Genomic DNA, 22,303 nt, shown 5'->3' with positions numbered 1-22,303 from the left:
GGAGGGGGCCCGGCCGCCCGGAATTATGTCCTGGCTTGGCTTTCTGAACCCCGTTGCCCAAAGGCCCAGGCCCTTTCTGGGGAGATGTTTACCTTTCACAGAAAAAGAAGGTGGGATCGTCTAGCAGATGCCCCTAAAGGAAGATTGCACTTGGCACGCGAATCCTGAGTTCTACACTCCGACTGCCAAAGAGCTTGGAAACGTTTTCTGCTGACAAAACTCTTCTGAGTCAAATGAGGAACCCAAAGCAGAAGTGGGACCCTCAGGACTTGCTTTCGTAACTAAGGGCCCCTCGTGAGCAGTTGTCACAGGGAGTGGCCGCACAGTGGCCTCCTGGTCTCGTCAGAAAACGGTCCTGCCGTTCTGTTCTGGGGTCTCCACAGGCCTGTGCTGGGGGTCCCCTGTGTGGGGTCCTCAGGTGACTCTCACGTCCCTTCTCCCTCCTCGGCGGGCACCTGCCCCATCCCAGACCCCTCCCTTCCGCCTGTGCCAGGTGGGCACCAGAAACCATGGTGGCTGGCTCTTTGGCTTCCAGCACTTTCGGAGGCCCCCTGGAATCCCCGCGGGGCCGGGAAGGCTACCTGGCAGCTCCTGTCAGAGCAGAGGGACACCTCAGAGGCAAAGGCCAGGTGCTGCTTCATCTGGCAGACGTTCCCAAAGAGTGGTCGCCCAGGCGAAGTGTGGGCACGGGCTGATGCATCTTTTGCGTTTTGGGCAGTCGCTCATGCTAACAGACACGAGGAGGTGGGTGGCTCCCTGGGCATCCCGAGAGGGACCCCAGGTGGAGCTGGGGGTGGCACGGGGCCTGGGCCTGCGGCTCTGGCCAAGAAAGGAGCACAAAGGGACCTGCCAGCCGGGGCTTTCCTCCTCCCGCACGAGCTCTCTGGCCGCCCAGGCCGTCCTGTGATGGTGTCGGGCGGCGTCTGCCAAAGTGGCAGGTTTTTGGTATCCTCTAAAGAAAAAGCTACAATTTCACAATGTTCCCCCAGGTACCCATTGACAGTCATGATCGGGTTGGCACGAAGTCCACGCACACGCTCTACGACAGGAGTGAAGACTAAACTCTGATTTTTTTTTTTTTTTTTGCTAAAAACTCCTTCCTAAGGAGGCCAGCTGGGTCAGGCTGACAAATGGTAAATTCTCACTAAGCGGCTTTTGTTAACCAAATAAAGCGGTAATTTACTTTCCAACCTGATTCTGGTATGGCATTAGCATCACCTAAAAGATAAGAAGCCCCTGTCTTAACTCAAGCATCCTAGCAGATGCCTATTCTTAAATTTAAAGCATCTTAAAACATCCTAGCAGGCGCCTATTGTAAATATAAAATGTCCTCCTGTCTGGACCTCCCAGAGTGCTCACAACCTTATCTTAAAATAAGCATATCCTTTCTGGTCTTCTAGATAAAGTCTAACTCTCTCAGCCAATTGCCAGCCAAAGAATCTTTAAACCCACCTATAACCTATAAGCCCCCCGCTTCGAGATGTCCCACCTTTTTGGGCCAAACCAATGTATGCCTCTCATGTATTAATTTGTGATTTTGCCTGTAACCCCTGTCTCTCTGAAAATGTATAAAACTGAACTGTCACCCAGCCACAGCAAGCCCACTTGCTCAAGGCTTCTTGAGAGTGGCTCCAGGTCATGGTCCTCAAATTTGGCTCAGAATAAACTTCTTTCAAATATTTCAGGGCTTAGATTTTTTCCGTCCACAGGGGGCACAAACGCCGAGAGGGGAGGACATGCCCTGGGCTCGTCCTTGGCAGCCTGGGCCTCGGTGGCAGAGCTGTCATCCCTGGTAGCAGGAGAAACCCGCCCAGGTTACAACCCCGTCCGCTCACGTGGTGCCGGGAGGCACGGGATGCTCCGGAGACGCCCCGAGGTTCTCAGAGCAGCTCCACGCGTGTGGGCGGTGTCGGGCAGGTGGTGTCGGGCAGGTGACAGGCAGGGCCGGCAGTGCAGGCGGCTGACCCTACAGGCCCTCGGGGCCAGCTCAGAAGCACCAAACACGATGGAGGGCAGGGCTGAGTGAGGGCCCTGCGTGTCTACTGTGCTCTGGGCCCTGCAAATGAAGTGACCGATCTGCTGATAGCAGCCCTACCTGCCTGGTCACGAGTCTGTCCTGTCACCTCCTTCCAGCCCAGAGCCTCTGGGAGGTAGGATTTACAAACAAGGGTCAGGCCAAGGTCAGGAAGGTTGTGGACAGGAAGTTCTCCAGTAGGCAAAGGCACCAGGCTGTCCCTGGCGGGTTACCTGGCGGAGGCTGGTGGCAGGCAGGGGTGTTTGGATGCTGGTAAGGAATAGCACATGCTGTTGACAAGTCAAGGCACACTGGGGTTTCCCTAATAGGAGCAGCTCAATCTCAGAAAATCCAGGCAGGAAGTGGGGTGGCAAGTGCCTACATCTGAAACTAAAACACTCAAGCCAAGAAGGAAGTGAGAGCTGGAGAGACTCCCTCTGTATCCACCTCTTCGGCCCCTGCGAGCAGGCAAACACAGCCAGGCCAAGCGGACCGAGGGCTCTTCACCTGCGAACTTGGCTCTGGTCGGGTGGAGGCTTGTCCACCTGGCAGACGACTCCAGGAAGCCAGCAGCGGCAGCACTTCGGGGTTCCTGAGCTGTGCGGGGCTGGGGGCCCTTCCAGCCTCGGCGAAGCATGTCCTGTTGAGGGGGGCGGCCACACGCCCAAGCCGCTCAAACGAGGGGCCAGGACTGCTGTTCATGAAGGGAGTCTGGCCTGAGGAGTCTCCAAGGGCACACGGGTAAAGTGAGGAGTGGCTGGGGCCACAGAAGAGGAGGGGCACACTGGGAACCTGCCGGACCGGCCCGGCCACCCCGCTGTCCCTGGCCGGAGGTTGCCGGCTGGCTGCAGGTTGAGTTTATCCCCAGGAATGTTTCTTCAAAGCAGACTCACCTGCGGCAGCCTGGGGGCTGGCTTGGCAACCTGAAGGGTGTGTTTCATAGGCAGCTGTGGCGTGCCTCCCAGCTTGGGGCTTGGGGCAGAATCTAGTCGGGGCTTGAGAGCCAGGGGTCTTCTCTGAAACCACTGTAAGGTTCTGCCTGGGAAGCTGGCCATGTGCCCCAAGTCTCCCTTCCTGGAGGTCACCAACCCGTCCTTCCGGCTCGGCTCCGGTGGTGCTCAAGGGCAGAGGGCTGAGCTGGTGACTTTCTAAAGAACTCTGTAGTAGTCCTTGTTTGATCCTATGCACAACCCTGTGAACGGCAGGGTGCAGACGCTATCACCCCATTTTACAGGTGAAAAGACTGAGCCTCCAGAGATGTCAAGAGACATGTACTCAGCACGAGGTGCCCCAGTGGCAGGTTTGACTGTAGTTTCCTTTTATTTTTTTTTTTTTTAACTCCAGAAAGTCTCTTGGCAAACACATGATCCAAGGCCACAGACACAAAAGCCTATTCATTTCTAAAAATAAGTTTGATATTTTTTTCCCCCTTGTCCTGATAAAAAACAACACACACATTTTAAAGTTAGGCCAGAGCCGGCCCACCTTCCCAACCTGGACGGAGAGGAAGAATGCAGATGGGTTTCGTTGACTGTGGAATCGCCTCAAAGTCCTTTCTTCCCTTCTTTCTTCGTGTGCATTGTCTGGCTCCCGCTCTGGCAGCTGCAGACATTTCCTATTATTCCACATTCCTGAGTTTAGCCACATCCTGGATACTGGCCTTTGTTTTGATGGATACTGACAGCGCTCGGTAGGCGAGTCTGGCTCTGCAGGGCGCGATGGCTCCCTGGCCAGCTTCAGGGTCCCCTCTAGAGCTGGCCATGCGGTCGTCACCAGTCGGAAGCTCACGCCGACTCCTGGATGCCTTCTCAGACCTTCTAATCGGGTGGGTCAGGTCTGCGGTCCACCTTGCCGGTCCCCAGGCACCTCCGTGCATCGCAGCCTGGCCTGGCTGCACGTGGCCTGCTGCACACACCTGCCGGGGGCTGGACGTGGCTCTCTGGGCCCACATGCGTGAGGCGGCCTCGCCGGCATCACCCTGGGGAAGACGCCAGCTTTCCAGAGGGCCGTTTGGTCATTCGCCCCATCCAACTTGCCCTGTAAAGTCAGGCCGTCAGCAGACGTTTGTGGAGCACCTAGTATGCGCAGACTACGGGGGGGACATAGCAGTGGCGGAGTCCCTGCCTGCGAGGAGCTTAGGCTCTGGCCAGGGATGGAAGCAAACTGCCTGGGGAGTAGAAAGCGCTTGGAGACAGATAAAATGGGGGGCGCTGGAGACTGGGCCTCTGGGGAAGTCTGGTCTGGGACTGTTCTCTCTGGTGTCCAGTGAGTTCGGATTGAATGACGAGGATGCAGCCATGGAAAGTGCTGGAAGGAAGAATATATGCACAGGCCGTGGGGTGTGAACACACTGGGGAGGGAGGAGTCCCCGGGAGGAGGCAGAGGGGCTAGTTTGGTCGTGGAGGTGAGGGCTGGCGGCGATGGCTGAGAGATGCTGTCGGGGACGGGGAGAGAAGACATGCTGGGCCACCCACCTGGGGCAGGGGTGGCAGGGTGCCGTCTTGGACCAGAGGTGACGAGGAGGTGCTGGGAGCACTCCAGGCTCCTAGGATGTCTGGCTGGAGGCCATCTGGCCAGCCTGCCTCTGGACACCTCAAACTGTATCCCTGGACGTAGGGGTCTGAAGACCGGCTCCTCTGCATCCCCAGACCTGGGCATGCCACTTCCCTCTCTGAGCCTCAGGGTCTTCTACGTAGGGGAGAACCATCACCCAGCTCAGAGATGGTGGCCTCACGCAGGCCAAGTGAGGGGCCGTGGCCGATGGTGGTGGAGACACTGGTCAAGGCCAGAGAGTGGGAAGCTGCCGTCACCGCCCTGAGTCCCTGGAGGGCAGGGCCCGTACACTCCACTTTTCTGAGATCCCTCGAGCCTCCAAACAGCCAGTATGTGTTGGGGCAAATTAATGGATTTCTCTGACTCGTGCAGCAGAGTGCTTTGCCAGGCACTGGGCTGGGAGAAATGCACGTTCTTGCCCAACTTCAGTTCCAGTTGGTGCCCCCTGTTCTGCTTGTCTCTTAGCTTCCTGGGGAGGGAGGAAGGCGCAAGTGGCAGGCAGGGGCGTGTGTCTGACCCCTGGGGAACCACAGCACTTCAGGGGAGGGGTGGGCATGCGTGCATGAGTGTGTGTGTGTGTGTGTGTGTGTGTGTGTGTGTGTGTGTGTGTTTACTCCTGTAACTCAGATATGCCACAGCCCAGGATGCTGCTTTGGGTCCCAGAGTCCACAGAGAAATGGCCAGGCCTGTCCATCATCTGGAACTGGAGGTGGACGGAGCTGGCGAGCAGCACGCCCCGCGTGGGGTGGCCGCTGCGAGCGTGTCAGCTGTGGGGGAGGAAGGTCTAACACTCCCGGCTTAATGAAAAACAGCAGTGCCCTCCGAGTCCCTCTGCTCTGCAGTTACTTATTCATCCTCCTAGAACTTTCTTTTCCAGTAAGAGAACACACACCGAAGCAAAGTACAAGAAAGTGGAGCTCAGCTCATCTGACGGTCTGCCCACACCCGCTGAGTCACTCATAATGGCCCCTCAGATGTCATTTTCTTGCTAAGACATTTGGAAAAGTTTCTGCTTCTGAATCACAAGCAAACACTATAATTCAACAATCCTCCGTGAGTTATTCAAGGAACTTCAATGCACTTAGAAGCAGAAGATCGGGGCGGATGAAATCAATGAATCTCTGAGCGCTCTGTTTTTCTCCTAATTATGTTGCATCTGTCAAACGGAGGGTGGGGGCAGCTCCTGGGGGAAGTCTGCAAGGGCCGATCTGGGCTCTCTGGGTGACACTGGGCTTTTCTTATCTTCATAGTTCTATTCCCATAATAGACCCAATTGTCGTCCAGGAAAAGGTTTGCTACCACTGAGTCTCCTTGTGGACTGCGAACTGTCACAGCCCGCTGGAGGAGAAGGGTTTCAGGCAAGGGCCGGCTGGTCCCGCTTAGTAACCCCGGAATCTTTGGCAGGGCCATCCTGGTGGTGCGGGAATGCCCCCCGCGCACGCTGAGAGGGAGCTTGTGCACCTGCCTTCTGCCCTCGGCCCTCTGGAGCCATCTTGCTGAAAGCTCTGCACTTAAACGCAGTCCTTGCTAACCCGCCTTTGCTGCAGCCCTCCTCGGGGGCGGGGGGCAGAAAATGGCTTTGCCATTCATCATACGTGGCCACTTTTAATCACTTACCACACTTCAGGACTGGGGGGTCACCTTCAGCCTGGTGGAACAGACCTTGGGACGATGCCAGGCTCTGTGGGGGCGCTGTTCAACTGTGCCCTGGAAAGGGACCCCTCTACAGGCCTGCGTGCAAGGCGCTGTGCGTCCACCACTTCACTGGCTCGTAGGAGATTTTAGCAATTGGAGGAAGGCTCTTTCCTTGGGGGGACAGCCACCTTCATAAACAAGGATGCAGGAGCGGAGACAGGACAGATTGCCTTACAGAAGTACTCTTTCCCCACCACTCTGTTCTGCCCAGACATTTCAAATTCAGACGGCCCTGCGTGCCCGCCACTGTCTCCGGCCCGACGCCCGGTAGGCGCTGCCTCCACAGGTGTGGGCAGACGGGCCTGTCCACGCAGACAGCCACGGCGCCTCCCGCTCGGCGAAGCCGACGTGAACACCACGCTGGGGTCGGCCGCCGCGTGCCCGGCCCTCACAGCAGATTTGCGGGGTGGGAGCCCTTGTTCTGTTTTACAGATGAAGAAATTCAAGTTTAGGGAGGAGATGGGCCCCCTCGGCCCCCACCCCTCACCCGCTCGCTGAGTAAACACTGCCGGCGATACAGGAATCAAAGCAAACAGGGCTTCTCTTTTCCCCTCCTTTTGCCAACTGCCCCATTAACAGAAAAACCTTTTAAGCACCCATCTGGAAACCTGGCTCTTTCCCCTCCCTAAGCAAACTGAGATGACCAAGAGGAATGTGCTCCAGGGTGGAGGTTGGGGGGTGAGGGAGACCCCAACACACTGGACCTTGCTCACATAGCAAAGAATGAACACAGGAAAACCCCAAACGCCCCCCTGGCCCAGCCCAGCGGGCCCTGCAGCGAGGCAGCTTGCGGCCAACAGGGCCCCTTTCAGGAGTTCCGCCTGGCAGGGCCGAGCTGCCCACCCGCCACGGCTTCCCGGAATAGCTCCCTGCGGTGATTCCGGCCACGACCTGTTCCCGACGTCCAGGTTTCTTGGAACAGTTTATACTTTCAGCCTGGACCACCTCTTAGGGAATGGAGGAAAAAGGCCTGGGGCACCGTGTGCCCACCCCACCAGGAGAGGACACACTCGTGAGCAAATACATTATGGGCTCGAGGGAAACTTGCCGTCCTGAGCATCGCGGCTCAAAAGGGCCCAGCTGTTGGCGTGCACTGAGCAAACATTTACTGAGGCCCTGTTATGTATCAGGCACTTTGGGGACTCAAACGTGAAATGACACTGGCAGCTCCTGGGCTGGCAGGGGAGATAAGGCATGTGTATGAGTAATTAGCAAACAGGACCGCAGGTGACAACTGCAGGCTTAAGTGCTCTGGTCCGGGGAGGCGGGAGGTGTCTCTGGCGAGGAACCTGCCGGAGGGAAGACCATGGATCTATCTGCCTTTGAGCTTTGCAGGAGTCTGTTAAGCAAGGAGGGCTGGGGGGTGGGGGGAAGATAGAGGGAAGAGGAAAGGAGGCCAGGGCGAGCTGTGAGGGAGGCGGGGTGCCAGGGAAGACGGGCTGACTTCTATGCAAGCCGAAGGGTCTGTTCTATTTGCATTTTTTCATTTGTGAAAAATACTGCCGAGCACATATGAATATCTCCCTCTTCAATTTACACGTTCTCCTCTTTACTTTTGGGCAGGTAGAGGAGGTGGCTGGACCAGAAGTATCTATGACTCATGTGTCATTCAGATTTGCGTAGGAGAACAATTCCAAACTTAGAGAAACATCTCAAGAGTACTGATCTCACACTAACTTTGAAAAGATTCACCAATTGCTAACATTTGGTCACTTACCTGTTCTCTCTACATTTATCACATTATCCTGGTTGTAGAGCTGTTTGGGAGCTGTCGTCATCACAACTTGACCCTGTCGTATAGCACTTCATAGAATCTCCTGACAACAAGGACTTCCACTTAACGAGCCACTGTGCCATGATCAAAGTCAGGAAATAGAAGATGAAGACAGTCTTAGCATCCCATATACATAGTCCTTATTTGAATCTTGACAATTGTCCTAATAACATCCTTTATCCCAAGCCTTTACCCTGGCCCTGGGACCAGCCAGGATCATGGGGTGCACTTAGCACTTGAGGTCAGTCTGGGGAACTACATGCTTAACAGCTACATGCTTAACTACATGCTTAACTACATGCTTAACAGGACAAAGTTCTTCTTCCTCATTCTGGGTTTCTCTTTGGTTTCTGCTCAGCCCCTTTGACTCTGCTCTTGAACTCCTTTGGGAGTAAGCAGAGGCTATTTCCCCCAGATATCCCACTGTTGGCAACTTCCCTGCTTGAGTTCCTGACCTCACATCTTGGACCCCACCAGGCCTGCAGAAAGAACGCAGGGTTTAGGAGTCAGGACTGGGTTCAGGGCACAGGAAGGACAGACCCTCATGGACCAATGGGGAACTCGAGCCCACAGGTTTGGCTCCAGGGTCTCAGCCAAGGTCACCGGTCTGGTGAAGAGGCAGCGGAGAAGAGGACCTCCAGGACTTCTGGCTCTGAGTTCACATCAGTCCTGTGGGATGGTGTCCCTGAACTGTTCCGGAGTTCAGGGAGCTAGAGGAGCTCTCTTTCTAAATAAGTCAGCTCAAGAGAGAGCTTCAAGAGTGCGGGGCCTGCCCGTGTCTGTCTCCTTCATCCCTGTATCCCCAGCTCCCAAGACAAGCCCAGCATGTGATCGGTGCCTACTGATTTAATTGGCTAATGCCAAGAAAACAGGTGCCTGAACCCGCACTCTCTGATCCCGATTTAAAGATGACCTTATGTACTTAGTGAAATCTAACTTGTTCTTTCTGCTATTTTGAAATTACTTTTACTAGTTCAGTGAAGGGGGCCATCCCTGGGGCTCCTGGCAGATGCTGAAGAGGCCTCCAGGAGCAGGTGCTCACTGGGTGGTGGCTGCCCACATGCCAGGGCTTTAGGAGTGAGACCTCACCCTGCACCGCCCACCTGTACCTCTAGGGCTCACCAGGCACCAGGAAGCTCTCGCCAGCTCTTCCTCTTCCCAGCCAGTGTTCTCGTCCCTTCTCGGGGGCTCCATGTCCCTTTGCCGTGAAAGATGGAGAGCTGGCATTCCACTGTCATCTCCAGGCAGTGGGGAGCTAACCTCAAACCCACCCGCCCACTGGCAGGGATGTGGAGCCGGTGTCTGCTGGCAGCTAGGCTCTCTGCTGCTGGTCAAGGTGGGCCTGCGTGGTCAGAAGTGACAAAGACTGGGGCTTTGGACTTGTTTGCTGGAAGCTCAAGGGGCATGCTGAGGACTGGGAGGCAGAAGTGCCAATTTCAAATGGCTGAGCACTTATTGGGCAGCCACCCTCGGCATGATGGGTTCTTGGAGAATTCAAGAGCAAAAAGAACGTATGGCAGGTGAGAGGGGGTGACAGAGCAGGCGTCAGGAGAGGCCCCAGGGCAGCCAGGCCCTGATGGGGGCAGGGTGAGGGGAGAGCAGACGCAGTGCCTGGCATAAGTGCAGCCCAGGGCTGTCCAGCACGCAGCTGTCCCGTTCCGTCCGAGCACAGGACTTCTGAGGACCAAAGTGTGGAAAAGGGGCTGGGAAGGTCATTTGGGGCCAGGTTGGGAAAGCCTGCATGTGAAGCCACGGGGTTTGGATTTTCTCTTTTAATGGCGGTTTCCCAAACGCCTAAGAATCACATGTCACCTTCACAACTCTGGCCAGGTTCAAAACGGGAACTTTCTACTGGGCCATGTGCTGGGTTTAGACAAAATGATTACCTGGACAGGGAAAGCCCTGGCAGGTAGTCAGGCCACCGGGGTGAGCCGGGAGCTGCAGTCAGTCATGGGCGTCAGAACCAGAGCTGCAAACTTCGCTGGCCCTGCAGGCCCCATGCATGGACGTGGCTTTTGGGCTTGCACTCGCCCTCTAGGAAGTGACCAGGCAATATTCTGCGCTGGGAGAGGAAAAACACCCCCTTCCCAGAGCATGACAGGCAGAAAGCAGAGAAGGGCCTGGACTTGCTGAGGGTGGGGCGGAGGGGTAAGGGCTGTGGGGGCTGAGCCTCTGGGCTGGACACACCCTTGGGTCACACTGTGAGGGTGGCTTGGTCAGTGGGTCCCACCACTGCAATGACCAAAGCTGTCTTGTGCTCATACCAGTGAAGCAAGGCTCTCCCAGAGTCTGGGATTCCGAGAAGACCTTACACCTGGGCTCAAAGCAAGGATGCGCGAAATTGTGCACATTCAGATCGGCCAGTGTGGCAACCAGATTGGAGCCAAGGTAAGTCACGTCTGATTACTAGTCCTCGCTTTGCCACGGTCTAGATGTAGCCAACTGAGAACACACCCTGAGTGCCCTGGGCAGACAGTAGTAGCCCAGCAGATTTTATGCACTTGTTGAATATTTGACTTACTAAACAATGTCTTTAGTTAAAGAGGTACAGGACACATTAAATAAAGGCTTAGAGGGTTAATTTAGTTAATATTCATTTTGTCCATAGTTACATGTGTATAATACACATCAACCATTTTACTTTTATCATCTTAGCCATTGACTTTTCATATCTAAAAACAGTAATTTCTCTCAAAACAATTTTCTTAAGTTTGTTGGGAAACTTTTTATACCGTATCACTAAGGTGTCTTTTCCCTCCCCTCCAATGTTTATAAAGTTAAAAAAAGCAGGAGAAATAATTAAAAGATACCCTTTGGAATATAAATGAGTTTTTCTCTCTCCTACTCTCTTCCCCCACCCACTTTTTTTTTTTTTTTTTTTTTTTTTTTTTGAGACAGAGTCTCACTTTGTTGCACAGGCTAGAGTGAGTGCCGTGGCGTCAGCCTAGCTCACAGCAACCTCAAACTCCTGGGCTCAAGCAATCCTTCTGCCTCAGCCTCCCGAGTAGCTGGGACTACAGGCATGCGCCACCATGCCCGGCTAATTTTATATATATATATATTAGTTGGCCAATTAATTTCTTTCTATTTATAATAGAGACGGGGTCTTGCTCTTGCTCAGGCTGGTTTCGAACTCCTGACCTTGAGCAATCCGCCCGCCTCGGCCTCCCAGAGTGCTAGGATTACAGGCTTGAGCCACCGCGCCCGGCCTCCCCACCCACTTTTTGTTTTAAATTTTTCTACAAAGTACTTGATTCAATTGGCTAACACCAAGAAAACAGGTGACCAAGCCCACACTCTCTGATCCTAATTTTAAGATGACCAATTGTACTTAGTAAAATCTAATTTGTTCTCTTTGCTGTTTTGAAGTTACTTTTAATAGCATGAATTGCATTAAATGTAAGATTTTTAAAACGCCTACATTCACCACCCTTTGATGACACGTGGGTTGTTTCTACCTTTTGGCTATTCTGAGTAATGCTGCTATGAAAAAACAAAGGTCTTTTAATGCAGGTGTTTTAAACCTGGGGCAAAGAACTTTGCTGCTTGAAAAGAAGTCATCATTCCTCCATGCCACAGTGATAAGATGCTCAAAACCAATACAGAGAGATGTGGCAGAGCCCCTGTCACTCCGAAATTGGGAGGATAATATGAAGAGAGGCCCTGGAGAGGGAGTGTGGGGTCCAGATAGCATCTTAGCTCTCACCCCAGAATTGTATCGGCTAGTGGCTAGAGCCCCGGTGACAACTTATATTTGGGGCCATAAGAACTGTAAGGCACATTTAATTTGGGGTATCACAGAACTTGAATTTATTTATTCTTCCACTCCCAGAACAGTGCTGGTGGTTCACTATGAAATAGAACCTTGTTATTAAGACCATGGCAGAGCACAGCCGTCATTTACAAGATATGGTTGGGAAAACACCCTTGGGGACTTTAACATAATCGGATGTATTTTCATTGCATTTTAATGTGTGCTTTTCCAGGGTGATCAAAAGGACCCATCCCAGTAACTACTTCCATATTAAGAGCTTGGCACGTATCTGTATTAATACCGTATATGTGAGTGCAAGTGCAGAATGCTTCAGACAGTTCCAGTTGAACAGCTATGTGTAATTTTGAATTGTGTATATACTTGATTATTAAAAATGCACATTACTTACAATTGTGTGTAGAGGCCTTAGATATGGGCTTTTTGGAAAACTTCATAAAAAGAAATCCCTAAAGTGAAATGAGATATTATTGTGAAATCAGATAAGAATTCAGTTTATTTTCATTTAATGGAATCTACATTTTACTAGCCTGGAGCATAATAAGGTGAAATTAGAAGTACATTGTCTGATGTGAAATTCTAAAACAATAGCTTTAATGTAAACAGCAGCCTGAATTTAATAGGAGACAAATCTAATTTAATATTTTATGTGTTTGGCATTTTACTTGAGCAGTCCAGGTGGATGCAGAATGCAGTGCTCATGTTCATGCTTAGCAGGGAAACGGGAATGAGGTCGTGAGGTGGCCACTCATGAAACGGTCCAAAAGGCACCTCTGGGGGAGGGGACAGGAGGCCCAAGGGAAACGGGCTGGGAGCACTCACTCTCTCTCTGGCGTCCATGCAGACTTTTTCCGGGGCTGTCTACACTGGCTTCCCTTCTTCTGCTTTCAGTTCTGGGAGGTGATTGGCGAGGAACACGGGATCGATGCGGCCGGGAGTGACCGGGGGGCCTCGCCCCTGCAGCTGGAGAGAATCAGCGTGTACTACAACGAGGCCTACGGTAGGCTGGCCGCAGGGACCCAACAGCCAGGGACACGGGCAGAGACAGAGCAAAGGCCCTGGAGACCGAAATGCCAAGAGTGACAGCTAGGCTCTGGGCAGGTGGCAGGCCCCGAGTGGCAGGTCCTCAACCCTGGTCAAGAGGCAGGACTGGGGAAGAAGTCAATGAATGGAGCGCACATCTTAACATAAGCAGTTTAAGCACCTGCCTTCCTTTTTTGTTTTTAAATGAAAACCAGGATCATTTCCAAACAGGAAGGAACAGGATCTCTGTCATTGACAATACAACAAACAGAGCAGACAATGATGGGAAAAGTGTTTTTTAGGTATTTTGTAGATTTGTGTGATTGTTGTTGGGGTCAAACACAGGATGGGCAGTTTTCAAATCTCTACCAAAGACTCCTCTCTAAGAATGCCCATGGTTTAGGGTGGTTTTTTTCGACCAGTATCACAGGGCTCTATTTTGATGAAACATTAACTTTCACAAAACCAACAGCTCGCTGACGTCCCCCTATTTTTCTACACAGGTAAGAAATATGTGCCCCGAGCAGTCTTGGTGGACCTGGAACCTGGGACGATGGACAGCATTCGATCGAGCAGATTAGGAGCCCTCTTTCAACCGGACAGTTTTGTCCACGGTAGGTTTTCCAGAAGGTTCCCACAGGAAGAGAGAAGGATGCCTCCTAGTGGTGCCCATCTCTTGTCACCTTTCTGTCCTCCTGCTTGCTTTTTGCCACAGGGAACTCTGGGGCCGGCAACAACTGGGCGAAGGGCCACTACACCGAGGGCGCCGAGCTGTTGGAGAACGTGCTGGAGGTGGTGCGGCGGGAGAGCGAGAGCTGCGACTGCCTGCAGGGCTTCCAGATCGTCCACTCCCTGGGCGGGGGCACGGGCTCCGGGATGGGCACCCTGCTCATGAACAAGATCAGGGAGGAGTACCCGGACCGGATCATAAACTCCTTCAGTGTCATGCCGTCCCCCAAGGTGTCGGACACGGTGGTGGAGCCCTACAACGCCATGCTGTCCATCCACCAGCTGGTGGAGAACGCAGACGCCTGCTTCTGCATCGACAACGAGGCCCTCTACGACATCTGCTTCCGCACCCTGAAGCTGACCACGCCCACCTACGGGGACCTCAACCACCTCGTGTCCCTCACCATGAGCGGGGTCACCACCTCACTGCGGTTCCCTGGCCAGCTCAACGCGGATCTGCGCAAGCTGGCGGTGAACATGGTCCCCTTCCCCCGCCTGCACTTCTTCATGCCCAGCTTTGCCCCGCTCACAGCCCAGGGCAGCCAGCAGTACCGCGCCCTCTCGGTGGCCGAGCTCACCCAGCAGATGTTTGATGCCCGCAACATCATGGCTGCCTGTGACCCCCGCCGTGGCCGCTACCTGACCGTGGCCTGCATCTTCCGGGGCAAGATGTCCACCAAGGAAGTGGACCAAGAGCTGCTCTCTGTGCAGACGAGGCACAGCAGCTGCTTCGTGGAGTGGATTCCAAACAACGTCAAAGTGGCCGTCTGCGACATTCCCCCTCGGGGGCTGAGCATGGCGGCCACCTTCATTGGCAACAACACTGCCATCCAGGAGCTCTTCAACAGGGTCTCTGGGCATTTCTCAGCCATGTTCAAAAGGAGAGCTTTTGTGCACTGGTACACCAGCGAAGGGATGGACATAAACGAATTTGGGGAAGCTGAAAGTAATATCCATGATTTGATCTCCGAGTACCAGCAATTTCAAGATGCCAAAGCAATTCTAGAGGAGAATGAAGAAGTTGTGGAAGAGGCAGAAATGGGACCAGAAGATGAGAAACACTGACCACAAGAAGCTGGGTGGTGGGGTTGCTCACAGAACAGTTTCCCGAGGTGTTTTTCCTGCAGCACTCCAAAGCCTATCTGCACGGTAGTGCAGTGAATAATACGCACTTAGCATCAGCTTGACATGGGCACAGTGGGGGGGGGAAGTAGCTGATTGGCATTAGGGTCTTCGGCTGACACTAACCTTGAAGAGTTTGAATTCAACACACACTCATTACCTTTTCCTTTTTCGTAGCAAAGTGAATTTATTGTCAAGCACTCCCTTTGTTTTAAAGTGTTTACTGGGCATTTACTGTGTGCAGAACCCTGTTCCAGACAGGCAGACCATACATGTGGATTTGCATGGGGCCACCACCGTTGACATTAATTTTTGAACTTTAGCAGCACTGACAAGTGCCCTAGAATCCTTACTTGGCATCCTGGGGCTGTCAGGACTCTTACCTGAGATTCTCTTGTCTTAACAAACACTGCCTGGCATCCTGCTGCCTTCCTGCGCTTGCAGGCCTCTGGGCAAGCGACTAACTAGTGAGTGGGGGTGAGGGAGCCACAGTAAACGTGTGCCAACATCCACTAGGAAACCGTGCAGCCCTTGTGTACAAGTCAACACACTAACCAGAAAGGGAAAGAGGGAGAAAAAGAAAAGTTAGTCCTCTCCACAGAAATACCTGGCTAAAAAATAAAAAAACAAAAAGACAGGCAAAACTAAAGAACTCCAGTCCTCTTACCTTCATTTCTGAATAGCTAGCTTTAAAATATCTATTTACATATTTTAAGTTCATATTAGTGTAGATTCCAGGAATTCATTAATAATCATCTTTGGTTTTCCTTTTAAAGGCTATTTTGAAATGCCCTTTCACTTTGGTTCAGTAATCACCCCTGAAAATGCTCTGCAGCCTCTTTGCTCTTTGAGAAAGGGCACAGCGTAGGCTCGGCAACCATTCAAACGCAGGAATTAACAGCCAACGGCTGCAGTGTCCTTCTTGGTTACGGAGGACATCATCTCATTAGGGAACTTTTACAGTTCAAATTAATTTGCAGAAGTTGCCGTAAATGTTTGCATGATGACACAGCTTTAACCATTACATGATTTTAATCTGTTCACGTTACAACAGGACCAGATACACAGGAGCGTAATCAAATCATCCATAACTTCTTAATCATAGTTTGCGTATTTCTGACACGTAGCACTGCCACCCATCCCAGCACCGTAAGAGTCTTAATGGCCTTCCAGGATCACCACTGAGCCATACTATTTGATCCGTGGATATCTGGTAATGGGAAATGCTCCGACCCTCACTACAGGAAATTATTTACTTGCAGGCAACTAGGTTGTCATCTCCTGATTTGGTTTTGTAATCGGCAATAATAAAATAGCAGGTGGATGGATGACAGTTGCTTATTCTGAGAAATTTCACTCTTTTCATGTATGCATCACAAGGAATTAACTAAAATATATACTAAGAGAAAATTAGGCCTTGCTGTTTGTATCACTGACAAACCTTCTATTTACAAAATTAAAAAAACACAAAGCAAAAAAGTGTTTTAAATACTTCCTGCTTGTGGTTCAAGAAGCACTGGATTTTCCTCCTTCACACACTAAAGTAGAAAAAAAAAGAAAAAAAAAAAGAAGCACTGGATTTAGTAAAAACTGCACCTATACACTTAGTTTGCTAAGTTAATAACTTCCTAAAATGCTAAAGACTTACAGCCTGTGCTTATATAAGGACTTACAGACATGCTTCCTATGGCACTTCCCTTCTGAAACCTAAAAAGGCAATTAAATAGATATAAGGAAAGATATAGATTTAAATCCTTAAAAAAACTTCTGCTGATTTGTTACTGTGAAGATTTTTGTTTGTTTAATAGTAACTATTAAAGTACAAAAAAATTTCAATTTTAAATGGCTAAATTGCTTTATTTCAGACTAAATAAATTCCTTTTCTTGGAGCCTAACAACCCAGACTGATTAATTTGAGTAGTTAAAAATATTTCCCCACCCATATCACCATCCTGCTCTTTTGTATGGTAGGAATAGATTAAAACAACAACAATAACAAACTAGAACCCAAGAAAAATTTGTCCCTTCTGATTTTGAAGAGCTTATTCCTTTAGCGGTATGGTTGCTACGGCGACATTGGTCTCTCGGAGACCGAGACAGCAGAATTACAGAATTTTACAACGTGTCTGATTCCTTCACTTCGCACACAAGCACTATATGGATGAAAAGATTAACTGACTCCCTCGAACAGCCCCAACTAGTTAGCAAAACACCCTCAAGTTGGTCTGATGAGGGTCCCCTCATCATTGGGCACAGCTGTCCTGCCAGCCACACAGCATGAGGTTTATTTCATGAGAGTACTAGTTCAGGATTTTTTTTAATCACAGAAAAAAAGGCTCAAAGAATCTTTGCTGGACATTAAATTTGTCTTTTACTGTTACTTTTATCCTTTCCGTATCACAAGCTTTGTCCCTAAGTCTCACTTCTAATTATCTTATCTACCTACCAAATAAATGACTTATTTCTAATTACTTTGCTAGAAATAATTTAGCCCTTTGCTTGTTACTTTATTTGTCTGGTATCAAAAAGGCCCTGCTGCCTTGTGATTCATTTATTCCTGTCCCCTGTAATGGAAGATGCTTCCTAGTACCTTATCTTGGGGACCATAACACTGAACTGAGGTGCCCTAACTTCTGAGCAGCAGGAGGACAGCCCTGAGGCAAAGGGCTCCAGGGGCTCCCAACCTGCTGCAGTCGGTACGGGCTCTCCCACTCAATCTGCTGCTCCTCCTTCCAAGTCCTGTGCTGAGAATTCAATGAAACCCACAGGTCAAGTGTCGGGGCAGTAAGTCATCCCCAGAGGCCGAGAACAAAGACATTTTCTTCAGCCTGTCCTCTGCACTGCTGAGAGTGGCCCTGATAAATTACTGTGAGTTTAAGTACCATGGGGAGAACTGGTCCTAGAACAGTGTTTCAAAATCTCCTGTTCAAAGGTATTACTCCCTTCTCCAAAAACAGTTAAAATCAAGCAGTTAAATTTGCAATGTTGTTTATTTGGCCAAGTGCTTCCAAGTTCCAAAGAAAAATAAAAACAAAAACTTGCAACAACTCTTCATCCCTAAATATTTAATGAATGAATGAATCACCACACAAACACCATGGAACTGCTGTAATCATCATGCCCCAGACCTGCGTCAAGAATCTTAGATTTTAATTTCAGCTTGGCCATCGACTCAATAAGCAAGTCACTGAATAGCTTTGCCTCATTTCCTATGAGAAATGCTACCCAATATAGATTCATTTATAGAATAATGTGAAAAGCATTTTGTGCTTAAATTCTAGCATTAATAGCTCTTCTCTATAGGTTTTAAGTGCATAATAAAAATGAGCACTACAATTTGTTCTAATCTATGCTTTTAGTAATTATTTTCATTTAGGATACTGGCTAAGCAGCACTGCTGCCTAGACAAAAGGATGAGCCGGTGGATAATGACCAATTCACTACTCTGACATGACTCTGCAATTCAAAGATAAGGGATGACAGAGCCTCAATGACAGTGCCTAATTTTGATCACCAATTAATGTCATGAAAAACACTTTCCATTTTGAGACATTTTCAAAATGTTTTCTGTCTTTCTTTGGTCTCTAAATATTAAATCTGCCCTCCCCCCTTTTAAGAAACCCTGGTCATAATCATGCAGTTGTGCAGATAGTTCCTTTAAAGAAAAAGCCTGATGGAAACTAAAAAACAATAGTAAGAGTGAACCATACTTCAATTTATTGGCATTGTCAATTTATGAACAAGATAGTATTTTTTTTTTCCATGAAGTGAGATCATTTTCAATCTGCCATAACATGTGCCCACACATCTTCACCTTGGAACTCTGGCATTTCAAGCAGGGTCTAGGAGGAAAAAAGAAAATGCAACAGTTGCTAGCTAGTTCTTTGTGTTTTTTAAAAAAGCCAACATAAATGTGACAAACAACTTCCATATAGTTAACTGCGTAAGATAATTGTGGCTTTAATTCACACGGCCGGTGTCAGCCCCGATGTAAAAAAGTGCTGGTTCAATTGCACAGCCTTAGCCGAACAGGCACTTCCCTAAGTAAAATTAAATACTCTCCTAGCAATAAAGAAGCTACTTTGCCTTTAAAAGACAATGAAATCTCCCCGTGCTAATGGGGTAGGGTCTCTATCCCTGCAGGACATAACAGAGAGGGGCCAAAGCTTTGCTTACAGGGGTTGAACACTACTTCCTGACCCCAAGGACACAGCAAAGTCACAGAGTTAGATGCAGAGTCTGGCTCAGCTGCACTGCAGAGGCTAAGTGATTTTCTCAGCTCATTGTAAAAACAAAACAACCCAACACAAAACCAGGTCTCATTACTCAGAATTATGAGATTAGACAGAGAGCCCCTAGAAAAAGGGCTAAATTCAAAATACCACGTTTCTAGACTTATAATAAAATATTTACTAATTCAAAATGAAAATGAAAAGTGCTTAGGGGAGACAGTTCCAATAAGTAAAATTGCTCATAACCACAAGCTGCCAAAGGATTAATATTTATCACATTTCTGTGCTACTGCAGGTCTGAATCTTTTTAAAAGCAAAACAAGAAAATTAAATCTGAAAAACATCTCTCAGATAATTTGCTTTGCTTATCTTTGAAATAACAATGTCAAGAAAAGTAGTTTAGGGATCAAATCACTTTTGTAGTTTGTAGCACCAAAGTCTGAAATTATCAACTGTATAAAACTGTTTTTTTCATTACATGAGAATGCAACTTTATATCACTAACATCTTTGGAGAAGTAAAATGAACCAAACCCTCTATAAGCATAATAAATTTAGCAAAACAGTATTCACCCCAGGATCTTGCAAGATTTTATTGCTTGATAAAATAGCAGGACCCTTGCCTGTACTTGTAGCCCTTATGTTCAGGAAGCAGTGATTTGTGAGAACATTAGCAGATGTGGGTGAAATAAAAACGAAAGGGACTGTAATTTTTCATGCTCCTGAACTGTTATGTAACTCCAATAGCAATTACAAAAGTGGGGAGTTTATCCTCCAAGTTATTTGATTCTGTGTAGACAAATGAAACAAGTTTAATTAAAAAAAGATGGTTCTCTACCTAAGCATTGCTAAATGAACTGAAAATCAATGTGCCAATTACTTGTGCTTGTCAGGGCCGAAAGGACATTCTTTTATTATGCCATGGGACTTCTATAACCTGTATGCTTTAAATTATTATCCCACTAACTTACTTCTAAATGCACTGATTGAATGAAAAATGGACAGAACTCAAAACTAAAATGACTTTAACCTTTATGGTACTCTAAACATTTAAGATACAACTCTTCCTCTGAATAAATCAGTAACTTACAGATCATTCCTTTTTCACTTTCACAATTTTTATGTTGCTGCCAGAAGTCTTCTCGGCACGTGCTTTGAATTCTGCCTTCAGTGCATCTCTCACTGCTTTTGCACAGATCTGGGAGTATCGGATGTAGCTGGGAGAAAATGAAAGGAGATGAAGTTAATTATCAGTATCCAGCCAGACGGTTGTGTCACTGTGCTTTTATTTTTCTTCCTATATTTTAAATTTTGGTTTGGTTGTAAAGTATTGTAGAGCTGGATTTAAAAATGACTAATGCCAAAAGGAATGTATACAAAGAAAAAGAACACTAGAAGGAAATGTACCAAAGTATTAATTAGTGTTTGGATAAGTGATCTTTTATTTCTCTTCTTTTTACTGTGTTTTCTCTTTAGTGTATATTAATTTAAAATAAAAGATGCATAAATGTTTACAAAAATCCCACAGCACAGGAAAGAAAATAGACTAAAATTTTACAGAGGCTATAATAGGAATGATTTTCTTCCCATTTCCATACTTAAAACTTTCCTTTAATTTTATTTTTCTCGCAAGGTAAAGTATACATAATCAAAAGAGAAAAAAACTACCATGAATTAAAAGTTTCTCTAATAAATTATTTACAGGTTTTCCTGAGAATACTGGATTCTGTCTCACAAGTCTGCCATTGAAAATACCTCCTAATCAAGGTTTCTAAATTAAACTGAAAAGTCCTTAGAGAACATCATCAATTCTAGCAAAATTTAAAACCTGCTTCCTGTTTGGTAGACGGACTCCCATCAACATCTTATTTTCCAAAAGATGTCAGAACACTTTTCACACTTTTGGAAAACAGGAAGGGAGGGGGTGCCGTCTATTTTCTCATGTTTTAGAATTTATTTTTGGGAGTCAGAGGTAAGAGCTCCAATGCCTGCTTCCACTCTTACTAGGTGAGTGACCTTCAGGCTGTTCAATCTTTTCAGCTTGTTTATTCACCTGTAGAAAAAAATAGAATACAAGAATAATAATACTTGCCTTGCTGGTGTTTGGGAGGAGGAAAGACAAAGTGTGAAAACGCATGGACCACAAAATAGGTTACTTAATAAATGCTTTCTACTCCTGGGACTACTATCCTCCCAATTCTACAAAACTTTGCTTGACCTCTGCAAGTCAGGAAACTCTTGAGTTACTCAGTTGTGGTAAGGCAGTCATATATATATATATGTATATATATGACTGCCTTACCCATAAAATGATATCACCAGAAGGTGTTACTCCATGTAGTCAACTTTTGCTCAATTCAGGTGTGAAGGCAAAGTAATTAGGTGTGATACCCAGACTACTACACTAGACACCGGTCCTCAAACGGGTTCCATACTTGCTCCCCAAGAGCCACCACTCACCTCTGTGCATAGTTCTCTACAGTTTACCAGGGGCTTTCATCCCTTCGCCCTTTTTACTGAGAAGGAAACTTGAGGTCAACATGCGCAACTTAAAATAAAAAAAATACCCATAACATTATAAACGACTCCACCTCGATGCTGGAAAGAAAGGCCAAAAATGGTAACAGGGGTTACGTCAAGAGAAATCTCTCCGCCCCTTCTATTTCCCAAGCTTTGGGTAACTACACTACCTTGAGGACATAAATCACTCATACTTCTCAAAGAAGAAGGGCTTCCTCAACTAAGAACTGCTCTTCCTTGGGCATTCCCACGTCCACCCGAGGTGTTCAGGCACATGCTGTGGGAGGCTCGGCCGCCCACTTCACACCCTGCCTCGTGCCCCGCTGCCTCGGGAACCTGGCGCCTGCCCGCGTGTTGGCCACAGCGACGCCATCTTGGGGCGGCTATGCCCGAGGCCCGGCCCACCCGGTGGACCCCGGAGGCCCTGGTCACGCGTGGGCCGCTGCCCCCTGCCGTGCCCGGCCTGACCTCCCGACACCGGGCTGCGCCTCCCTCCGGAGGCTTGGGCCTACCTAAGTCCGGCCTGTCGCCAGTACGCCACCATGATGTCGCGAGAGTGCAGCGGGTCGGGCCGAATCGCGAGGACACCGTCAATGCCGGCTCGGCTCAGCAGGGTGGCCCAACACAGGAAGGTCAGGCCCAAGAAACGGAAGGGGCGGGGCGCACAGGCCTGCCAATCACCGTCTCTTACCCCGCCCCGCCCTCCCGCACGGCCCCTGCTACCCTGCCGTGGAAGCCCCCCGGCGCTGGGAACCAATGGGTGCGCGCGGCCTGGGCCGCGGGTGCCAATCGCCAGGCAGGACGGCCGGCCGCGCCTGCCAATTGGCTCCGCGACCGCCGGGCGTGTGACCCCCACCCCAGGCTTCCGTA

The 22,303-nt window shown here is 49.2% G+C and overlaps 2 protein-coding genes across 2 annotated transcripts; one reads left to right on the top strand and one right to left on the bottom strand.

Moving 5' to 3' along the window:
* The first annotated feature begins 10,243 nt into the window (after positions 1-10,243).
* On the top strand, positions 10,244-16,905 carry TUBB1 (tubulin beta 1 class VI). The gene is made up of 4 exons (XM_012770423.3): positions 10,244-10,424; positions 12,700-12,808; positions 13,335-13,445; positions 13,547-16,905. Exons 1-4 carry the CDS (start codon positions 10,368-10,370, stop codon positions 14,623-14,625), a joined length of 1,356 nt encoding a protein of 451 aa, XP_012625877.1. The 5' UTR covers positions 10,244-10,367; the 3' UTR covers positions 14,626-16,905.
* A 1,471-nt stretch (positions 16,906-18,376) lies between these two features.
* On the bottom strand, positions 18,377-22,065 carry ATP5F1E (ATP synthase F1 subunit epsilon). Its single transcript, XM_020282070.2, has 3 exons — positions 21,946-22,065; positions 20,004-20,130; positions 18,377-18,524 (listed from the first exon to the last, which is right to left on the bottom strand). Exons 1-2 carry the CDS (start codon positions 21,975-21,977, stop codon positions 20,007-20,009), a joined length of 156 nt encoding a protein of 51 aa, XP_020137659.1. The 5' UTR covers positions 21,978-22,065; the 3' UTR covers positions 18,377-18,524; positions 20,004-20,006.
* Between the last annotated feature and the right edge of the window lie 238 nt (positions 22,066-22,303).

The sequence above is a fragment of the Microcebus murinus genome, chromosome 16, assembly GCF_040939455.1.
Source record: "Microcebus murinus isolate Inina chromosome 16, M.murinus_Inina_mat1.0, whole genome shotgun sequence".
In the NCBI taxonomy this organism is placed as follows: Eukaryota; Metazoa; Chordata; class Mammalia; order Primates; family Cheirogaleidae; genus Microcebus; species Microcebus murinus.
The sequence above is the reverse complement of the archived record's forward strand: the minus strand, read 5'-3'. Positions and strand labels throughout refer to the sequence as shown.